At 33.9% G+C, this 24,452-nt stretch overlaps 2 protein-coding genes across 3 annotated transcripts; both read left to right on the top strand.

Moving 5' to 3' along the window:
• Positions 1-2,068: 2,068 nt before the first annotated feature.
• On the top strand, positions 2,069-3,799 carry LOC125061643 (zinc finger protein 239-like). 2 transcript variants are annotated; one of them, XM_047667180.1, is made up of 5 exons: positions 2,069-2,543; positions 2,735-2,939; positions 3,031-3,148; positions 3,213-3,370; positions 3,534-3,799. In XM_047667180.1, exons 2-5 carry the CDS (start codon positions 2,779-2,781, stop codon positions 3,775-3,777), a joined length of 681 nt encoding a protein of 226 aa, XP_047523136.1. In that variant the 5' UTR covers positions 2,069-2,543; positions 2,735-2,778; the 3' UTR covers positions 3,778-3,799. The 2 variants fall into 2 exon arrangements, with proteins under 2 accessions (XP_047523136.1, XP_047523127.1); XM_047667171.1 differs by having other exon boundaries at positions 2,071-2,543; positions 2,656-2,939.
• A 2,936-nt stretch (positions 3,800-6,735) lies between these two features.
• LOC125057238 (excitatory amino acid transporter 3) lies at positions 6,736-24,452 on the top strand. The gene is made up of 9 exons (XM_047660813.1): positions 6,736-6,879; positions 12,703-12,982; positions 13,217-13,390; positions 16,654-16,745; positions 17,958-18,141; positions 18,779-19,012; positions 19,880-20,071; positions 22,829-22,963; positions 23,309-24,452. Exons 2-9 carry the CDS (start codon positions 12,717-12,719, stop codon positions 23,463-23,465), a joined length of 1,434 nt encoding a protein of 477 aa, XP_047516769.1. The 5' UTR covers positions 6,736-6,879; positions 12,703-12,716; the 3' UTR covers positions 23,466-24,452.

Raw genomic sequence — 24,452 nt, 5'->3', positions numbered from 1 at the left:
TACAATTCTTTTTCGTTTACTGTAAAATGCAATACTTTAGAATAAGTTTCTTTCCAAACCACAGGATTCTGTATAATCCTTAAATAGGACCTGTGAATAGAAATCCATTTGGCTCATTTTTAATATAATTACAGATATACACTTGGCGTCAAAAAAATCGCACCTTTCTTAAAATTCGTGTCAAGCGGTTATAACTTCTAAGATCCTTCCTGTACCCTATCATTATTAGTATCATTTAAAAGATAAATTAATAAGCTTTCAATAAAAATATCATTTGTTTACGGAAAATCAAAAACCACAAATCATCAGCACTTTGATTAAAAAGTGGCGATGTACGCGTTTGGAGGCTCACTAATTGTACCACCCTGGACGCGTATATAACGAGGGGGTAAAAGTCAATGATGGGTTATTCGCTATCCAGACGTCACAGAGGTCACTCCTGAAGAGCTTCGACAAGAAAAAACTCAGTGAAAATGGATACCATGGCAAAAAAGCAGCTCAAGTGGTGCCCCTACTGCAAATCGGGCTACGGCAGGTTGAAGTTGCTCGGCAACTGAAAATCAGCCGATTTCGAGTGCAACGGGTATACCAACGGTTCCAAGAGACTGGTGGTTACATTAGGAGACATGGATCCGGGAGACGTCACTGCACTACCGTTAGAGGTGATCGCTCCATTGTGTCGACGTCTTTGCGGAACCGCTTCTTCAACGCTGTGGAGCTGCAGCAGCGGCTTTGAGCTACTCGAAGGACAGCTAATAGCGTCTCCACTATCAGAAGAAGGCTGTAAGAGAAGAATTTGCTGCCCCGGAGAGCTGCTACAGGCCGCCTATTGACTGCCCTCCACCGCACGAAAAGGAAGCGATTTTACGAAACGCACGTGCCGTGGACATTCGACCAGTGGAGGAATGTCCTGTTTTCCAACAAAACCCGAGTGTGCCTGTACACCAACAACATGCGTAAGAGAGTCTACAGGCGGCCTTGGGAGCGTTTCACACCAGCCTGCACCGTGGAAACCGTCGGGTATGGAGGAGGATCCTGCATGTTCTAGGGCGGTATTTCTATCGACGGCAAGACAGACCTCGTGTGCGTCTCCAGAGCTGGAGATGGTCGCGGTCAGGGGTCTCTGACTGCCCACCGGTATATCACCGAGGTTTTGGAGGAGCATGTGGTCCCATGTGCAGGTATTGTCGGCGCCAACTTCGAGTTCATGCACGACTACGCCCGGTGCCACACAGCCTCGATTGTCAAGGACTACCTACGTCGAGTTGGCATCAAGGTTATGGACTGGCCAGCAAGAAGCCCCGACCTCAATCCTATTGAGCACCTCTGGGACGAGCTGAAACGGCGAGTTCGGGCCCGTAATCCAGCTCCTGCCACTCTCGATGAGCTTCGAGATGCCGTCATCGAGGAGTGGGACAACATTCCCCAGGAACACGTCGTGACGCTCATCAGGTCCATGACTGACCGCTTGGAAGCTGATCGGAGAGATAGAGGAGGCAACACTAAGTTTTAAGACTATTTTTTAAGGATTGTCATTGTTTATTTTTAATTTTTGTATTGTTCCTTTTATTTGTAATTTTGATCAGAATACACATTGTTTCACATTTTCCCAGAATTTTCTTTTTTTATGGGGGTGGTGGCCAATTTCCTACCGTTTTCAAATAAGGGATTTCATAAGCTTTCAAATGATACTAATAATGATAAGGTACAGGTAGGATCTTCGGAGTTATAATCGCTTGACACGAATTTTAGGAAAGGTGCGATTTTTTTGACGCCGAGTGTATAATATAATATACAGATATTAGTAAATTTGCGTCCCTTGTCTAGAATTAGGTATTCCAAAACGACAAGATTGATAATAACATACAACGATAGTCGATAATGTTCCCGAGTCTCGACGCTCGCCTGGATGTGATGTATAACCTATATTACTAGTTACTGTTCCTTTCCATAATGTAGTAATTTGTATTAGAGATAGTTTTATAACCTGCTGATCCTATCCTTTATTCGATGTTATTTTCGTTTGATGTAATTTTTTTTTTTGTCTGTGGCAATACGCTCTGCGTGAAGCTTGACGTTTATCATGAAGAATCCACATTCCACAATATGCCAATGAGTTCAACATTAAAGTTCCATGTTCTTTGTTTTGGAAAAAACCTTACGTACTTGCTAATTATATATAATATATAGGTATATATTTACAAGGAAATTTTAGGGAACTGAAACCATTAGGCCTTAAATTATAATAACATTAAAAAAGTTACATAAAATTTAAATAATTAATTAGTAATACAATTAAATGTATCCAAACAACAGCTGATTATATAAATAAAAGGATCATATTCAATTTAATATATATTATATTCCAATATAATAAAAAGTTTATAAACAATTAGTTAAGGATGAACGTAACCCCTCTACATTTTGGAAGTATATGCCGAATCTGTCTGCGAGGCAGCAAAACTTATTCTTTTAAAAGTTTGTTTGAAAATCTACAGAATGGTACCATAAGCTCAAAGTTACTAGCAATAGCAAACATAAGCGTGAGTAAAACTTGAAATGATTATAATATGCATTAATCTAATATTGTAAAAATCTTTGAAATGAACACTATCTGCTTAATTTTTTATAATATTTATCATGGTTACATTACAGAGCGATAAAATGGATGAGTTTTCAAAACTTATTTGTTTAAAATGTACCAAACGATTGAATAAATGCATTGAATTTATAGAATTATGTCAACAGTCAGAAAAGAAGTTTAAAGAACTAAATTCTATGAAGCTTTGCAACAAATTTATAGAGGATAAGAAAGAATCTGTTCTACAACTTACACAAGGTGAATCAAAAGCAGAGCCAAAAAACAATGAGATTTTAAATATTTCAAAAGCTGAAAGGCAACATCAATGTTCCACATGTGGAAAATTCATGTCCTCTAGGTACTTTTTCATAAAATTGGTCTATGAAAGATATTTTTAATGGAGTATAATACTCAAATAACTGATTTCCTGGTTAATTGTTTTGTTACAGATATAGGCTCAGAACTCATTTAGTTACACACACCAAAGAACGCCCGTTCCCATGTAATCAGTGTGATAAAAGCTTTTCACTATCAGAAACCTTGAATGTGCATAAAAGGACACACACAGTATGTATGATTTGTTATCTGAGTTTAAGAGTTTTTTTATTATAACAAAATCTCATGTTTTCAGGGTGAAAAACCATTTCACTGTGGAACTTGTGGTAAGGGTTTTGCCCATTCAGCTGGCCTGATAGCTCATAACCGAAAGCATACTGGTCAGTTACCTTACCAGTGTCATCTTTGCCCTAAGCGGTTCAGAACTATAGGCCATTTGCAATATCATATTTGGTAATTAAATTTAAAATATTATCAGTCTTGTTATAGAGTTTTCTAAATGATTTAAATAAAACTTTAATATGACCGTTGTGTAATTGTCATGACAATTGGTAAAAACATAGTTTAATTCCAGATATATTACAGTTATAAATTTTTTACAATTGTTGATTTCTAGTAAACATACAGGAACACGAAATTTTGATTGTGATACATGTGGGCGTGCCTTTATCACCCGTCAAGATTTAAAGCAACATCTAATCTCGCATGGTGGTGAGAAACCTCATGTCTGCTGTGTTTGTGGATTGCGTCTGAGTCGCGCCTCGAACCTACGACGTCACATAAAACTAGCACATTCTGAAGATTCTTCTTTGTTATTTGATAAAAGCAGTGGGATACATCCAGAATCATCCATAAAGTGACCTAAATATAAGTACTGTTTAACCTATCTCTTACTGAAGGGTCACAAAGTTCACTAGAACTTTGACCTTCAACTGATTTTGTGGTACATGAATCTGGTGTCAGCCATAAGTAAAATCTGAAATAAATTTTTACTACAAAATACACGCGTTTAATTTTTGGACAGACTTGATGAGTGTTATTAATAGATTAGTGGTAACATGACATTAATAATAAAACAAATTTTCAAACTATTGGACGCCGCCATTGTAACACAATATTGGATATTTAATTGTTAATTACTTATTTTATGGTCGTCACCATCTTATCTTTATATAAATTACACTATGGTGTCCACGCGGATTATTGTGGGACCCCAGCATCACGGGTTTGAAGTCGGTACATGCTCCGTCAATGACTTTGATGCTCCGATCGGCCAGTAAGCTGGAGGTCCAGTTACTAATATAATTTCTCGGGGAGCCCATAGGCTAGAGCCTCGAGCGCTTTATGCCACACCCGATCGAAGGTTTTCGCTATATCCAAACTAAGCGCCTCCTCTTTAGACTCTATTGCCTCGGCTTATATAAGTGTAAGGTATACAAGAAGCCAAGTGACCACGACGTAGGCCGTACTGTCAACCGCTAATTAGCAGATGGCCAGCAGGTTCGGCCATGAATAATGGTTTCCATTATTTTGGAGGAAAATGGAGGTTATAGCTATTGGGCGATAGTGGGACGATCAGATCGTTTTTAGGGATCGGATATACTGAAGCGGTGTATCAGCACTTGGGGACTGTACCGAGCGAGTACATGTAATGAAGAAGGCGCGTTAGGACCGAAGCCAACTCAGGAGCACAAGTACGCAGCACAATCGGGGGGATGTCTTCAGGCCCGCTTGATTTATGAATATCCAAGGAAGATAGAGTTTTGCAGACTGCACGTTACCGGAAAATGATTTCCGGCATTTAAGTCACTCACACTGCGAAATGGTTGGTGGTGCCCTCCCTTGGTTATCCAAAGTCGAGTTGGACGCGAAGAGACAACCCAAAAGGTCGGCTTTCTCCTTCTCGATATTTGCTAACGAGTTATCCTAATTTAAATATATTTATAAATAAAATATATTTATTTAGAAACACTAAATCAGTTGCACAGTACAATTACTCTTTAAACTAATATGCAATTTTGTCTCTTTCTGCCAAATTGTGTTTACGGTGTAATGAACAGAGACACATTACACACAGATATTAGTTAAAAACGGTGCAATCAAACTAATTTCTTTTATAATAAGGGAATTAAATTCTAAGTTGACAGTAACACTCATTGGTTAGTTGGCATTGTGCGGTTTTTTGCGGAATATATTTTTTTATATTAATACAGTACATACATACATACACAATAATTCATACTATTAATACATGTGGCGATCTTCAGACTGAATTTATTACTCTCTGGCTCTGTAAACTGTACAATACAGTTGCCCGCAACTTCTGTGAGACACCGGCTAATAGAAATAAAGTTTCGCACGGAAATTAAAAATAGCCTTGTTCTGAATATTAAATAGAATGCAACAGAATAACGCAGAACAATTAATACTGCACATAAAATCGACCTCAAAAGCAAACAATTGAAACATCCTATGACTATTTGTGCCGGTATCGGTTACATAGGATTAAATTTATATACGAGTTGGTGTGCGTGAGTTTTTTTTATAGCTGTCCCGGCGAACCTCGTTTAACTGTTAATGAGTGAGCAGATTTAAAGAATTTAAAATTACTTAATTCAATTTGAAGAAACACTTCGACCGGTCACATTTAATTTTAAAAACATTACGTTAGCTAATGTTAAATCATTTTTTCAAGATATTTTTGTAATATAATTATATATCTGATATTAAGTATCAAAATATGATAATATTTTAATACTTATTACGAACGAAGACAACAAACTATAAATCATAAAAATCCAACGATAGAAACCAATTCCCTGGACACGGTCTTAGGACATTATCTATCAAATCTTAAAATATATAAAAAACAAAATAAGCAAGTATCATATATCACATACATGATACAGAATAATATATAGGATCCTAAATGTTCGAAAGTATTTATTTAAAGTAAAATTTGACTATATATATTGAAAATAATACTTTTAGGTAAATCAATCATTGTACGAGTTCTACGGTAATACTGTAACGTAAAGTGTAGACATGCTACGACCGGATGGATGACTACGAATCTCTACGAAAACTCATGCTACGCATTCTTAATTGTAGTTTGTTAGTCCATATCTTATAAGTTTGATTTACACTGGCCTGTATTGCAATTGTTAGCCATTACATTACGAGTAGTTTTTATCTAGAAACGAAAGGACATGAAATGTGCTCTTACTAGAGTAGCAGTACAATTGATAATTCGGAAGTAGAAAGAGCGGTGTCAAGTAGCAGGCATCAAAAGATGCGATAAGAAAATGCTCGTTACTAACATAGGTCAGGACATATTTATTTCACTGATATTTTTGTGTCACACCGGCCCATTTATGTCTGCTTTATTGGTTAGTTACGTTTAAAACGTTTATCAAATCCGTACATTTCAGGATCTTAAATTCCGATTTCCTTACTCCACTGAGCCAGCGTTTATTGTGGTGCTGGTGGTGGCACAGCTGGGGTTCGAATACCCGTTTCCAGGGTTGATTCAAATTGTATTTGAATCAACTATTATTAATATATATTTCAAAAGTATTTGGCTATATATTAATAATAGTTGGAAAACGTCTTTCATAATTTTGTATAGGACGACTAAATCATAAATACATTATATATTCTCCACGCAACGCGTTTCAATCTTTAGCCGGATTTCCGGTTGTTTTGCAACAAAAACTCTCAACATGCGTCAAAATTGTTAAGAGTGCGTTGAGAGTTCCATATCGGAGGGATCGCAGATCAATCGTCACTCCCTATAGTCTGTACCTCCAGGATCAGGATCAAATTGGCATCAGTCAACTCCCGACTGCCGGAGGAAGCGCACGCGGTGAAAAAAAAGTAGCGCGAACTAATGCAGTGAACATTTTGTGTTATTAACGTGATATACGCAATACGAGTGCATTTAGAAGATTTACTACTGTTTTGTAAGTACATTTTCCCTATGTGGTACCTAGTTAATATCAGAAGCTAGAATGATAAATCTGAAGTCAATCGACACCTGTCGATTGTAGTGAATCAAGAGATTTTTGCGGGAGTAATGTGCTGTTGTACGTAGTTTGTACTTACCTTGTTTTGCAAGGATTTTAGTTCTTGTAATGTTAATAAATAGTAAATTAGTGCTCTTCTTTGTAAATAATATCATACATAATAAAATTAAATACACATATTTTATTAAATTATTTATTAACTTCGTTGCAAGTATACAGAAATATATTATAATTAAATAAAAAGGAGAGCAACTGGCCTTTCCGCTCTCGAGCGATCTCTTCCAGGCAACGACACATTAATTTATATATATAATTTTGTATATGTATAAAACTGAACAACTGAAACTGAACGAAAAATTACCCATAGGTACTGAATAATCTTCAAATCTTCTGTCCCTTAAACAATTCTTTTACCAAGAAGTTTTATCCAAACATGACAGAGCACATATATCCGATGTTGGTTAAATTAAATATGTTTGACGGTTATTGTGAAGGTAATAAATAAAAATCACCATGTAAGTAAATCCTATATTTGTATGATAAGACAAAATAAAGCATAATGTAACATAAATGTACTGTAACATAATTAAGTTCTGAGCAAGGAAGAGCTCTCGTTAAGCCATTAGTATGGTAATATGTTTGCTATCGTCGGATTATTTTTTTTGTATTTATGAGTAATAATCCAAAAAACTAATCTGTTAAATTTCATACTAAATGCGCGGTTCTTTAAAAATAAAAACTAAAGACAGTCAGGTTTGTTTAAGGAAAACAATATCGTCTTAACAGGCATATTAATAGGCCAACAGTCTGGTAACATATATTTTGCAGCATATCTATAAAAAGTTACACATCGAATTGATAACCTCCGTCTTTTTTTAAATCGGTTAAATAGATTAAATTATTTCTGATGACGATCACGAAACACAATGACTAGGTATATAATAACTGTTCATTGATTTTTTTCCATTATTATTTTACACAATAAGTTAATCATTTTCAGTGTTTTGAGTGCCACTTAGTGTTTCGAATAATAAAATAAAATAAAATAAAAAAGCCTTTTATTTCCAGTATTTAAAGTTTACACTTCTTACAATTTATTTTTAGTGTTAGTTCATGTAGTAAAATCTATATTAGTATAATTATAATTAGTATAATTTCTCTTTCCTTTACTTAATTGTATGTGTACCCAAATCCATATAATTATATAAATGTAGGTAACACATTTATTTAATATATTATAATTTCTATATATATATATTTTTTTTTTCGAATAATATAAACATTTAATTATAAATATGCTATCTAAAAATTACAATCATTACAATTTTCTATATTCATCAAGATTATTTAGATTGACAGAGGAAATTAATCTCAAGAATACATTAATAGATTGGTCGTCGGAAAAGCCTTATTCACGTGTCACTTCAAAAAATAGTCTGATAGACTTGTTCCGAATCATGGCGGATATATGATTTGCAGGATAAATCTACTTGACATAAATAGTCATCTATATTTATCTACTAATCATATATATATACTTTTATATGTGGTTATAGTTTGACGAGGTTGGAAGTTTTGATTATGATTTATAAATGCATGTTTCTAGGTCATTTTTATTATATTTTATAGTCGCAAACATGTAGATTTAATTTGTTTGTATAATAATTATTAGTTTTAGAATTGATTAACAATTTCTTTTACGAATCAAATTCAATTAAATTTAAGGTTTTATGATTGAGGTTCCTCAATTAGGATTTAAAAAAATGTATATACGAAAATTTAAAGTTATTTCTTTCATTAAATAAATAATTAATTTTTTTACTTGGATATTTCAATATACATTTAAATTTCTATAACAGTCAAATAACTTTTAACTTGATTAGTTAAAATGTATTCCAAATTAGAAATTATTGAATAAAACACATACTTACAGAGATATTTCGCGTCGTCTAGGACGGAAGTGCTCGTTGTACAAATTACATTTGCCATGCTTTATCATCATTTGTTCATGTATAGTACTAGTACGAGCTTTGTCAAGAGGTTATTAACTTATTCATGACTTAGCAACGCCGCCTGCAATTATTGCCTTTACTCGAGTTTATTCAAATGTACTTTTTTTAAAATTAATCTGTAATGATCTGCCCTGTGATTCTGTAACTCACTTCACGAACTCACACAGCGGTTTTCGCATCGGCGGTCGCTCTCAAATCAGTCGTGAAGCAGTCATTTTATGATTTGGCATTCTGAAAAGGTGGGAGCTTGTACTTTATTGCTTGTAATCATGATCACTGTCCTCATAAATAATTATAGGAGTATAAACAATGACTGTACGAAGTAATGCCAACTTTAAAATATTAACAAGCAAAATTTTAAGAGCGTTTGTAAAAGCCAAGTTTCAATATTTAAGTCAATCATAATTTATTAATTTCTTAATTATGTATACCTAGTGAAATTGTATATTACATAGTCCTAGAATATATTGTTTCGTTAAAAATATTTACATTTTAATGTGTAGGTATAATCCTATAAATTAAATTCCAATACCCTCGCCTTTTGTATATTTAAATCCGTATCATAGGACCAAAAAGCAATACCATAGGTAATTTAAATAAGAAGGCTCTTGATCTCCTAAATCTCTTGGGTTTAGGTTTATTTTAATAGACAAGAGAGTTAACTTAACTTATATAATAGTTTTAATTTAGAAACGTTATTTTATTTGTACAAGGTTGGTACATAGGTAGAAGGAGCATGGATCCCGTAGATATAGACAAGTAATTTTTATAGAGGAGAAATTTGAAGGAAGAATTAATAGGAGAAGGTCGCGTTTAGGAGCGAATTGTGTAAAGAGTAAGTTCTATAGTCTATAGTTATAAATATTAATCTACGTTTTACACTCAAAAGAAAGATTATCCACCGCCCAATATTAAATTAAATCAGTGATTGTTTAAAATTAACTACATATTAATGAAAAAATTTTAAAGTATAATTTTTACGATTTACAGAGATGAATATCATAGATTAAACAAAAATAATTTTAGCTGTATGACAAAGATTTTCAAAGTATTATATTGTTAATGTTTTATTGTATTCATCTAATCCCTTATGTAGGTCGATGGGTCTTAAGAAACGGAACAAGTAGAGATTATGAAATGAAAGCCTTTTGGTACCAGATCTAGATTGATTCATGCTAACTCTTAAACAAAAAGAAATGTCTTTAAATCTAACATATTTCTCCGTAATCAAAACTGCTGCAACATGGTAGCTAAAGTAATTAGGTAATATTTATGAATTTAGATGTAGTTATTGTATCAATATTTTAAAACAATGAAACGGTGATGGCTCATTAAAAACAGTTCTATAAAAATAAACCTTCATTTCTCTTTATGACAGTAACGCAGCCTATATTTATGATTATTTCAAATCTGGAAACATAAACATAACAATTTTATCTATTAACAATGTAGTATTAAATAAATTAAATCAAGGTCATTAACTGACCCATATTTCGGGAGTGCGAATCGCTGGCAACATCGAGTGTACACTTCCAGCCAGGTGACTATGCACTAGATTGGTGTGCGTGTGACCGAGGGGAGCGATCGGTTACACTAAATAAGATATCCGCGTCGGCATCCGCACGGGGAGACTCCCACGTGTTGTTAATGGATAGTGAATTTTGTGCAACTTTGCCAAATTGGCAAGATTTGTACTGGCACCCCCGAGTGCATCTCATGAAAGTAAGCGTTTATCCGTGAACTTTATTTCGCTCTTGTACTAGAGCAATACATTGGTATATTTTGTGCTCATTACAAAACTTTTAGACTACCAAAAAGAAAACTGTAGGCGATCAAGGAGTAATGATCACACAATGGATCTACATAGATCTCATCAAGGAGTAATGGTCACACAGTAGATCTACATAGATCGAAAATCTATCTAAGAACCCATTTTATGATTCTGAACTTAAATTTAAGATTATTATTTATAAATTGTAATAAACTGAAACTTATGAATGTTATGTACTTTAATAATTTTATTATATAGCAACAATGGTTTAAATTTTTTTTATCAAGCATCAAGTCAGCCAGAGCCGTCTCGGTACCACGTGAATAATACGTATAAAACTTGCTATATTATGTAAAATACTTGTTGTATTTTGGTAAATCTCTGTTTCAATAATCTCAACCTGTTAAACTTCTTGTCTAACTAATCTTTTTCGTCGTCGCCTTACATTGGCATCAATGTATTATCAAAACATAATGTTTTAATGTCAGGTAGTGGGCAATTTTCCAACTGCCGAGCTATAATTATTAATTGTGCTAGAGTCACTACAGGTCACATACTTGTCAAGTGCATCATCGTTATATCATATAACAGGGTTTTCTATTATTTTTATTATTAAATACACAGAAAGTATTTTATAATATACTGTATTTACAATATAAACCTACATAGTAATAATAATAATAATAATAAATTGATGAATAGAAAATTAATTAATTTGACGACATTGCTCAAACGGCTGGCTCGAGCTGGATGCAGCTCACCTAAAATCGAGATTTCTAGAGATCCCTGGAGGAGGGTTACACCTGCGGAAGGGTTCTTGCAAAATAATTAGGAAATAGATATAAAAATTATCAAAAAAAAATATTATTGTGTAATTTACTTTCTTAAAAATATATGTGTAAAAATAGTATTAAGTTTACTTTGTTCTTTTGCAAGAAATAAAAAGACTTTTTTATTTTATTTTAATTTTAAAAAGAAAATTAAAATAAATATAAAAAGTTTGGTCCCTGAAGTTTGGACCTTTAATGCTGGCAGCATTTCCCCGCTGTATTGTGATACTTATTGGTTGAGCGGAGAAAGCACCAGCTCTGGGGTCACCGGTACTATCTACCAGGCGACTACTTGAATCTTTAATTGGCTAATGTGCACTTGTACATCACAGCCCAACAGTCTAGTCTAGTCTACTCCAAAGGGAACAAAAATAAAGTTGGAGTTTAGACTCTTATATTTGAGCCATTTACTATTTTCCCCCTGCTCTGCGGCTCTCTTACGAGGGAGGTGAGACAAGGCTAATGTGTCCACACAAGTAGCATCTCATACTAAGCCCGTCCTATTCTCCAAGGGATCAAAGACATCCCATCCGGCCGCTTGCCATTGTCTCTAGCGATACATTAATCAATAAAGCTTTTTATCAATTTGACGAATATTTAAATGATCCTGATCCTTGAGATTGATTTGCTCCAGTTCACACAATTTGTATGACTCCAAAACTTAGCGATTAAAAAGAGTGGCGGAGAGTTTCTTGCCAGTTCTTCCATACGCCCTTGTCTTCCAAACTGGTAGTTAATTTAAATTTAGAATTAATTTACTTTCTGACGTTCATAAGTGTACTTGTTTACCTATATGAATAAAGCTGTTTTATTACTACGAGAAGATAGATTATTAAAATATGCTTAAGCTTAATTTAGATATTATAACATGTTTTTCATTCTCTAATGGAAGGTAGTTTTCTAGGTACTCTTTCCTTCCTTACCTTAATCGTCAACTAATCGAAAATTTCGTATCGGAGTTGCACACTTGTTCAAATATATGATTATAGTTATTCAATCCACTATTAGAGATAATTAAATAGACGACCAAATTAGTGACACTGTTCATCGCCTTTAAATCATTATACGACCAAACTATCATTATTAGATGTCAATTAAATATTTCTTTACATTGATGAAAGTAGCATAACATGACTTTTATTTCCAGAACCGGTGTCAAAGATGCCGCTCCAGATAAGAAGAGCGGGCGTGGTCTCCTTCCTCCGGGAGAACCTTCTTACGTTACTGACAATCATTGGAGTTGTGGCTGGAACTCTTCTCGGTTGGGGATTGAGAGCTACTGGGTATGAATGGACACGACGAGAGGTTATGTACTTCCAATACCCTGGAGAGCTGTTTCTCAGGATGCTGAAATGCCTGATTGTGCCTCTGCTAGTTTCATCGATTGTGTCTGCTATCGGGTCGTTGGATCTTAGCCTGTCGGGCAAGTAAGTTGTGTTTGCATAGATTTTACATCCGCATACTTTTCACATTTGAATATCAGTCCGGATTTGGGATTCTGGGACACTGTAGTTTGCTTTTAAAAGCGCAAAAGATTGATCGAATAACAAATGATATGGGTTGGGGCAGATTTGTGTTAAACCCTTGATTCATCAAGAAGTTCATAGCATAATTCATCAGCTCTACAGAAGCTTATGGAATTCTACTCTTTAACGTTCCAGAGTTGGTCTGCGGGCGATCATCTACTACATGACAACGACATTCTGCGCAGTGGTGCTGGGAATAGCGCTCGTCACCACGATCAAACCTGGCCAAGACCCTGATTCTTTACCTGCTACCACGAAAGTCATTTCCAAGGATACACTGACGGCTGACAGTATTCTTGATTTAATACGGTATGTACGGCTATTACTAACTAATAGGTTTTAACTATCAGAATAGTTTTCTATGATATGGGATGCGGGTCATTACGAATGCGCTGCTTTCTGCCTTAACACCTCCACGATTTGACGAATGTTGGCTCACGATTATTCGTCGACGACCAATCTCTTTCCAATCGGCTTGATCCCTTGGCGTTGCGTAGAAATGTTGGAGTATTTGTGCATCTTCTACCGCATTTACCATGAGTGTGTTCGAACTGATATCTGTAGCTGAGTTTCACCATCGCACGTCGCGGCAGAATACAAAATTCCATCCGTATCACCTCAACGCTCCACAACTGAGCATTTCTTAAGGCAGTTTTGCCGCGAACTAATACCATGTGGAACTAGCTGCCCACTGAAGTATTTCCATACCAATTCTTAAAAGGCTAGAGAGAGTCCAGAGTTAACATTAGATGAGCCTACTGCCCGTTTGCCCCCTGTTCTATTATCTAAAAGTACTTATCAATGTGAAAAACATTAGTGTTCACTCAAAGATCACGTATGGAAGTAAATCGACTCGCGTATCATCCTCATTTAAACACATCAATTGACCAGATGAAATTTCATACTCAATCTATTTACCATTTGTACCTCTTTTAAATTGTGTACATACATTTTAATAATCAAATCAAAAACAATTATACCCACCGTTTATGTATTATAATACTAAAAAAATATATATTTATTTTACTGTTCTGACGAATGGCCTTTTCGTCAATTAAAGACGTTTTTTCCACAATTAATAAATATTTCGAATTGAAAAATCTATTAAGGAAATTAAAAAAAACTAACATATTTTTGATGGTTCGCGAAAAACTATAAATAAAAACTCATTCATGCTCATATTTAATAGTTGGGCTAAAAAGTTCGTAGGCTAACATAGAGTTTTTTTTTATAGAGTTTGATTTAATTATTCAGTTTAGTTTCCTTCGAGAGCGATACAACGATTAAAGCGGTCAGAAAAATTTTCGATACTACTTTCATTCTGTGAATGTGATTAGTCTTTAACCTCAAAATAAGCTTCAGTTTCGGCGATTGCCTCTTCATCAGTAAAACATTTTTGTCCAGCAAGCATTCTCTTGAGATCTGAGAACAGGAAAAAGTCGCTGGGCAAATTTGGGGAATACATTAGATGCGAAAGTAATTCGACGCCCAATTCATCAAATTTTACCATCGTTTTTACTGATTTGTGAAAAATCACTTTCATCTTAAATTGTTTTTAATATATAATATAAGGATTCTTATCCTTGTGATTCTTAAGATGTATTTTCGCGAAAACAGATAGAGGCGAGTCTATAAATAGGAAAGCCAGAGGCATGCATCATTATTTATGTTGTCAGTTTATTGTGTTAGTAAGTCGTCAGGTGACAACAAGTTAAAGATTAGCCTCAAGGGGATCTTTATTGGATGACGACCTGCACCAATTTGCTTCACAGTCTCTAGGGACATTTTTGGCTTCATATTAATAGCGCGGTCGTTCTATTAAAGTATTATAAAATCCTATATTTTAATTTAATTTTAATAAGACAGCTGTAGCAGATGTCATTTGAAGCCATAGATTTGTTGTACGTAAGATAAGGTAGAAGTTAAAGTAATAATTATATTTTTTATATAATTATTATATATATATAGTAATATACGTCATATAATTTATATTCTAAGATAATTAAAAAATATATGATTTTTTGTTGCTTTTATCGCACGTATAAACATGATACCAGTGGTGCTACCATTTATAATTCATGGTCTCACATTTTAGCATCTACATATCGACAAGTAGGTGCTCAACCGTCTGTGTCCGATACTTGTTAACGATTTTAATTCCTTACACACGCCATGGTTATAAAATGGAAGTACATTGTTGCTTCGAACGCATGTCGTTGGGTTTGAAAAGGCGAAGTATAATCACTGTACAAAAGAGCTAACACTGTTTTAAAGAAATAACAACTTGAAAATAATTGATTCCGCATTGAAACATAGATTAATCTAAGATCGACAGTGCAATACTAAAGCAGACCACCTTTACGAACATAATACAAATGCCGCGAGGCTGTTCTTGTATAAAGACATAGTATCGTTTGTGTAGAGTAGTTTATCTTAATAGAACCGGAAGGGACCTCAGGCCATTCATCGTGTGCGGCCAAGTGCGTTTAAAAGATTTGCCCTTCGAACTCACGTCTAGGTGCTGATTCCTTTATTACTAAAGTAATAGTGGCCCGACACGTTTATAATCAATGATAAATGTTCTTGTCATAAAGATTGATGAAAACATTTCGAACAATAATAGCATACCGTGAAAAACTGTTTAGATGTTTTAATATTAAAGACACGTGTTTATCAGCACTTATTCGGCCCTATCAGTAAAAATCGTCACTTTGTACTCAGTTTAATTTTAATAAACTTTAAGATTTTCAGAGTACTCAATTACACGTTGTATACGAGTATGTCCCATTAATGGCCATATGCCTCCTCTCTTAGGCGAGAGGGAATGGTCTGTAGTCCCCACACTAGCCCAATGCGTATTGGAGACTTCACATTCATCCATAGAACATAATGTTTCGATATTAGGGCGACTCATGGCCATGTGTAATATCTTTTCAGAATCTCTATTAAATGCGCCAAAACTTGTAATATAGGGACACTTTTCGATAGAGTATTTTTTTTCACTGTGGGGTCCGAAGTAAACAAAAAGTGATGATTTGATAAAAAAATTATATCGTATAACTTAATATTATCTTCAATACACTCAATAAACAACTATAAATAGTATGTCTTACGTACCAATCTAGTGGTTATTATGAAAAAGATACAGGAAGTAGATTTTTTCGAATTTTAATAAGAATTAGTCAAAAAAGTCAATTTTCTTATAAAAATGCAAAATAAATTATAACTCTGCAGGGGTTGAGCTTAGAGACCTCCCGTAGAACATTTTTTTGCAGCTGATGACCTCATCTATCCCCTATTTGCGTTTGATCCACGACTTTTTGACCACCCTGTATATATTTCTTTTTTGTCGTTCATAAGTGTACATTGTGTTACCTATATGAATAAATGATTTTTGACTTATGATTTGAAGTAATTACAAGCATGTCATCGTGAAGTGCTTGTAATTAATCAGTATAACTCCGATGTAAGTTCAATTTGTAAACGATCGGACAGCAACATATTATAACTTAAACATCTCAGCGTTCACGGCGAGTTAATGTTAATGCGAGTTTCATTTGCTTTATTTTCAGAAACGTTTTCCCCGAAAACATAGTTGAAGCTACCATTGCCTCATATCGCACGAAGCTCACCTACGATGTGAATGACACGAGAGCTATCAAAGGTAAGTGCTATTAATTAAGTAACGATCAAATCAATAAAAAAAAAATCAGTGGCGCTACAACCTCTTTAAGTCTTGGCCTCAGATTTCTGAATCTGTTTCATGATCATTTTTAAATCTAATAGGCAAGTAGGTGATCAGCCTCCAGTGCCTGACACACGCTACGCTTTGGGTCTAAGAAATGTCGGTTTTCTCACGATGTTTTCTTTCACCGTTCGAGCAAATGTTAAATGCGCACATAGAAAGTCCATTGGTGCACAGCCGGGGATCGAACCTACGCTGAAGCCACTAGGCTAACACTGCTCTGATTAAATGAATAAGCACTTGGTATAATAACATTCTAAATGAAAGTTGATCGTGATTATTTTTTCATAATTTACATGTCTTTACGTATCGTAATTTGACTGCCGAGCCGTTATGGGGCTTCAAACAGTAATTTAGTCATATAGAAAATTGGAAAATTTAAAGTTCAAAGCACCTGTATAAAGTGCATCTTACATTTAAGTCGTCTGAAAGCTCACTCATGTCGACTCAAGTTCCAAATGGTCAATGTAGGAGTTAATGATCCTTTTCAGCCTCCTTTTCTTGAGAAATGTGGAGACTTTTAATGAATGCTATGTAGTATGTAGCGAAATGTATGGTTTTTTAAACGTTTCATATTTGACAAATACATACTATTCGATTCGTAGCATGTACTAGATGTAGAATGTATGTCTAATCATTTTGAAAAAAGTACGTACGTAACAAGTTCGCATAAGATAGGAAGATATCGCTTGCCCCTGCATTTAAATCACAAGTGTACATTGTGTTACCTACGTGAATAAATGATTTTTGAATTTTTTTTTTTTTTAAACAATGTTTAAATCGTCAAATAGGAATTAATTTAAATCGTCAAAATTATAAGCTTTCATTTGATATATACGATTATATTGTACATGTAAGTAGTATCCTAGTAATAATAGCAGTACCTTCTTTTATTTTCCTGAAAAAAAATAGATTTTGCTTTTACGACCATGTTCCCCGGGGCAAGCGATATTGTAAGTTTTCTCATGTAAATGATAATTTGTTTTCTTTTTTAGAAATACAATCTTTAAACCTTTATTAGAATTGTTTAACCAATAACTGACGCAATTGGTTGACAATACCAATTTTACACGAAATCTATTAAAAAACCTACCTTACCACTTTGATTATATATTTTTTATTTATTTCCAGGTCAACTGGAAACCTACAAAATAGAGAATTACTACCAGAAGGGCAGTAATGTCTTAGGTCTGGTGGCGTTCAGTATAGTGCTGGGCATCACTCTTGGTAAAATGGGAGAGAAGAGTCGACCGCTGCAAAATTTCTTCCACACCCTCTCAGAGGCCATGATGATAATTACCGGATGGGTTATTTGGTAAGAATCTTTAATCGCTCGCCGTTAATCAGAACCTACTACTGTTAAAGTAAATAATTTATATATACCTTCAGTTCGGTATTCGTAATAAATAACTTATTTTTTTAAATCTTTTCCTTTTATATTTTAGGTTTATTGTTTCTATATTAATATGGACGAATTGAGAATTTTGAAACTGTAGCTAATAATAGATGTCTGTTCTTTTTGTAGTCATACTATTTGCAGTCACTTTTTCAACTGTTCAAGTTTACTTTTAGGGCGAGCTTTCAACCTTTTGTTCCAATCCGTTACTATCTACCTACAGTCATATATGTTTATAAAAAGAGATTTTACTTAAGTTACATTACTGTACTTTTAGAAGTCCTAATCTAACACTTTATTTAATAGTTTCGATGAGATATATAAATTTAATCAAGAATTTATTTAGTTATTAAGCTTACGACATCACACACAGTACTAAATCTACTAATTATTTTACAAAACCTTACATCTAAAATGTGTGACAATTAAAGTTAACATAAGTTTCACGAAAAAAAAAAATAAAATTTAAAAATAAAATTAAAAAATACAATTAAAACATACAAGATAATACAAGCACACAATAAAATTAGTTGATTATTATTTATTATGTTTACAGGCTCTCACCCCTCGGAGTATTCTTCCTTGTGACAGCGAAGATCATGGAAATCGAGTCATTCTCTGACCTCGTGGGGAGACTTGGTCTCTACTTTATGACGGTTTTACTGGGTCTCTTCCTTCACGGTTTTGGGACTTTGAGTATTCTCTTTGTGCTAGCTACAAAGAAGCTGCCTTGCAGATATATTGCGAAGATGGGACAAGTTATGGCCACTGCGTTTGGAACTGCATCAAGGTAGTTTTTATACTAGAAACAATTTAAAGGTTACAACGTTTAAGTTTTAACATGACTTTTAATATAATTTTAAATTAAATTTACTAACACCTAAGTTGACGTTAATCTTTCATTAAAAGATTTTTTTGAGGAGTTGGACTAACTTGTTTGTAATTGGTCTATTATAGTGTTTCCCAACCTTTTTTGTGCTATGGAAACTTTATTGTTACGAAACACAGTAAGTAAATTTTCAAAACAACGAAAAATTCAAATTCAAATTCCAATACAATATTAATACATTTTCGAATAGCCCCGCTTAACAATGAAATTGCCCCTCTGTGGGGTGTGGGCCTCACGTTGGGAAACACTGGTCTATTACCTCCTTCAACATCTTTTGATATTTTGAGACTTTAACATACAACAACACCATGCTCTCTATTTAAAGTCATGCCAACATGTTAAGTATGTTAATAACTATAAATCTTCATTCGTGAACATCAACTTGAAAGAAATGTTCCCACTTTGGAAGGCACGAAAATCAACCAGATTTAATCTTTTCTGATTATGTTTCCAAAAATACATTTTCAAGTAGGAACTGGCGTAACTCTACACTATAATAGTCCAGTATCTTAAGTTAACAGGTGGTTTGAATTTATCGACAATTCTTATTTCGCTAATTCTAACGAAGTACCTAATTCAAAAGTCAAAATCATTTATTCATGTAGGTAACACAATGAACGTCAAAAAATAAATATATGTACATTAAAGGCTTCTAATTTTACATTTACTGCCAGTTCTTAAATCAAGGGCGTAGAACGGAAGAGAAGAACTGGCAATAAACTCCCCGCCACTCTTTTTAATCGCCAATTCATCCTTGAATATTTTCAGTTCAGCAACAATGCCAATAACGATAGGCTGCTGTGATGATATGGGTCTGGACCCGCGCATCACACGCTTCGTGATCCCTATCGGAGCCACCATTAACATGGATGGCACGGCGCTATATGAGGCCGTCGCTGCAATATTTATCGCACAACTTAGGAAAATCGATATGTCATTCGGCAAGATTGTGGCCGTCAGGTACGTGTCATAGTATAAATATTAACCACCTAATAAAGTGCGTGCGTACAAAGTACACATGTCACAACTGAAACTTCTTTGTAAATTAATTATTGAGTAATTAATCTGCCCAAATCCCATAATTTAATTTTACCAGTCTTTCTATATCAATGAATGATACTAAGGCTAATTAAAAACCAGAACTAAAACTAGTTTTTTTATGTATATATAGAAATACCACCATAAATATAATAACAATTACCAAATAATATAACAAATTCATTGTTATCTTATTAATAGCTAACTTAAGTCCACTTTTTCTAAAAGAGCCAACTAGGTCTTAGCAAAAAAGTCTTGGTTCTGTGCCCTTATAAAAATACAAAAAAAATAAAATAAAAGGGTGCGTGTACTTATGTACGCGCGCAAGAAGTTATACTTCTTTGGCATAATTAAAAATAGTTTTTGATTGTATGCAAATAATTAATTACAATTAAATAATCAATTATTGGAAAAGGAGTCATTATAGTCAATAAAGCTCAGTTTACATTTTAAAAATTAAATAAATAAATATTTAATAATATTATATTTATATTTATTATTATTTTCTAATAATCATTAATATTGATTTAAATATTCAATTTAAATCACTTCTGATTATAATTCAGACGCACATATAAAGTTCGCATTTACATAATGAAAACAAAATGAAAACACGTGTTTTCAATGTAGAAACTCAAAGCTTGTGGATAATACATATTATAAATGTGAAAATACATATTATAAATATAAATACACAGTGAACGGAGGCGGTGTGCGTGCCAACATGCGCCACTAACTTCATACTGATAATTTTGTGTAACGGTGCGCGCGCATCGTAAAATTTCACTCATGAATTTTTCATAACGCGCCTAAAGAAGTATAACTTCAAAAATTGTAATTTAGTTACTTAATAAAATAATAATGATATGTATTAAAAACACCATCGGTGTTGAAGTCTCGGTCGCTCTCTCCCTTTTCTTTGACAAAAACGCTGCACATCTTCCTTTCGTTCCGTAAAAATTTTACCCTCATGCGCCTAAAGAAGTTTCACTTCAATAAATAATGGTAGGGGAGCCCAAGAGGGGATTTCGGGATTTACTAAAGCGCGGCAGATTAATATATAGGGGGATACCTTGTACCCGGTTAAGTACCTCCACAAAATATGAGGCCCATATATAAAGCCGCACGTGAAGGAGACAGGATCAGTTTAGTAAAAAAAAATTGACCATCAGAAATTCCCGAGCGCGTCAGATTAAGGTAGGGTGAGTTAATTACATCCTAAAAAGTGTATATTCCACTAATCTGACAATTTGAGAGTGACGGAAAAAAAGGGGAGGGCAACAAAGTTGTAAAAAAAAAACGTCATCTCGACATTCTCGAGCGTAGCTAATTTTTTTTTTATTTTGAAGGAAATAATTCAAGAATAATGAAAAATATATAATCTGACGATTTCCGCAAGCCGAAATAACAAAAATTCGTCGATAAAGTTAAATGCGTGCAGCTGCGTGATGCCTACATTTCCTTAAACCGATCGGAATCTACTAAACGGCTTTCTAAATATTTCCCTCAAAATTACATTTCCTGTGAATTTGAACCGATTCGGACCGATAGATTTTGAGAAATTTTGAAAAATCTTAAAAAAATAAGAAATATTTTTTTTTTAAGTGGTTTCTTTATCGATCAACTTCAAAAACTAATCCGCCTTTGAGCTTGAAAAACCACGTCGATCGCCACCAAGCTGGTCAAAAGCGGTTGATTCGTTCGAGAGATATCGTACACGAAAGAAACCCGAAAAAGTGTTTTTTCGGGATTACTCCGAAATTTGTGGTTCGATCAATTAAAATTGCAAAATTATTTATGAGGATGATAAAACTGCGTCGAATGCCGCCAACCGCGTGAAAATTGCTTGATCCATTCAAAAGTTATTGCGGTTTGAAAATTCCAAAAATAGTGTTCTATGAAACTTCTATCAGACTTTCGAGCTGGGAGAGCTCAAATGCATAGAAATGTTATTTCTTTGAACTCAGCGAGCTCAAAATATCAATTTTAAGCGCCCAGGAATGGAATTAGCTGGAAGTTGCAGGGATGGCCCTTTAGGTGAACCGTTTTTCTATTTTTTTTTTGGCAGATCAGGCGAATCCCTCTAGATAATCGTCAGATTATGAGACAGTACGTTTAGAACATAAAGATGAACCACATATATCTTAATCTGACGCGCTTGAGTATTTCAAAATTGTGATTTTTTTTTTGCAAATTAAGAAAATGGCTGTGGGTTTGCGTCCCATCGAAATCGTCAGATTAGTGAATGAGAGCTTTTTTTTGGTGCACTTAACACTCCCTTAGAAAATCTGACGCGCTCGATAATTTTTTTTTTTTTTAAATTTTCAACCCTTAAATACAACCACCCGCATCATGCAAACGATCAGATTAACATACGTACATTATTAAAAATACGTAGGGCATAGATGCTATCAATATCTGACGCGCTCGAGGATGTCCATGCAACAGTTTTTTTTTACATATTTAACTATCTATAGCCGCTTCCCCCACCGATGAAAAGGAATTTATCATATAACATTTTTTTCTTCTTTTTATCTAAGCTTTGCATCCCAATAGGTCTCTACGACGCTCGAGTAAATCCCCATTTAGCATCGTGGGCTCCCCTACCATAAATAAAAATATAATTTAAAAAGGCTTTAGTTTTGTTAAGAAAATTGTGAACTTGTGTATATTTTGTAGTATAACGGCAACAGCGGCTAGTATAGGCGCGGCTGGAATCCCGCAGGCTGGCCTCGTTACCATGGTGATGGTGTTGGATACCGTTGGCCTTCCAGCTGAAGACATCTCTCTTATTTTTGCAGTTGATTGGCTATTGTAAGTAATTTTTAAGTAATTAACCACTGTAGCTTCTCGGTTTAATTCACGTTAAACTAATAGAGTTATGGATTGCGAGGCCCAAAGTTTTACACTAATCTCCTCTTAGCTTGGATTATAAAATAATTATTAGATTATATAAATAATGGAGGTTTTTGTTACATTGTGATTGATCAAACAGATTTCATTTTTTTTTGTTCTAGATATGTTAACCGCATCTTTTTATTATTTCCTAGGCATTTGATATTAACAGTCAGCCTATGATAAATAATTTTAAAACTTCTTACACTACTATTTATTATGAAATATTATGGGTTCTATTAACAAAAAATCTCTTAATTACAGAGATCGATTCCGAACAACAATCAACGTGGTGTGCGACGCTTTGGGCGCTATTATTGTAGCGTCACTATCTCAAGCAGACATAGAAAAATGTCGTGCGCAAACCGAAAGGGAAGGACCCGGGCACGAGCTCAGCGATCTTGAAAAGGGCGAACATTAACAAACTTTTTGTAACGTCCATAGTGATATTTCCCACAAAATAATGACCAAAGGAAAATAAATATATATTATAAACCCAATAATAAAACTTGATTTAAAGTAATTTAAGTATCATCAAAAGAGCAGACGATTGATATTGGCGATTTAATAAACACTGTTATACAAGGAAATATATTAGGTCTCTTACGTATTCAGTTGTTATTCAATGTGGCTACAATAGTCTAAATATATAGTGCGTCACATTCTCCATTGGGGAAGTTCAAGCAATATTGTTAAACCCAATTGTAGACAAATAAAGGCATTACGCCGTAATAGTCGTCTCAATGTTGATCATAATAGGTATTCACAGAATTGTTATTTTTAATTTTAATTCTGATTTATTATTTGTTAATTTTCTTTTAATGGAATCGTTCATTTTTTAGTAATTCTGTTTTCGATTTAAGTTTTATTAATTATTTTCAAGTAAGAACATATCATAAAAATATTGTTTAATTATCGGCTCTTAATTTTGTTTAATTGATTTAAGGTCAAGTATTATTAGAACTTAGAAGTAGAAATGGCTTGCAATTTGATTGTATGAGATTTTCAACTCTAAATATACTATTACTAAAATCTATTTTCATAAATATTTTTCATATTCCGACTTGTGAATAATTCTATTAGTATATTCACTTATCTTTGTGTGAATGTATTTATTTGTGCGCCTGGTAAGTACATTTTATTAAGTAAGAATTGTGTATACTGTACCAAATACTAGCTGTAAATTAGACGATAGTAATTGAAATTTGCAGTTGCATTCCATTTTATATTAGCCCGGATATTATTTCCCGGAACGTAAAAAGATATATGTATAATCATAATTATTAGGTTTAATCTAGAATAGGAATATACCGCACAGTGAAAACATATAGTATAGCTAAGATTAACTGACCGATTTCATTACAATTTTTAATGATTAATAAAGTTTCTCAGGATATTTAATAATTGT

The sequence above is a fragment of the Pieris napi genome, chromosome 2 (genome assembly GCF_905475465.1).
Source record: "Pieris napi chromosome 2, ilPieNapi1.2, whole genome shotgun sequence".
Lineage (NCBI taxonomy): Eukaryota > Metazoa > Arthropoda > Insecta > Lepidoptera > Pieridae > Pieris > Pieris napi.
Note: the sequence above shows the minus strand (reverse complement) of the source record. Positions and strands in the feature narration are given on the sequence as shown.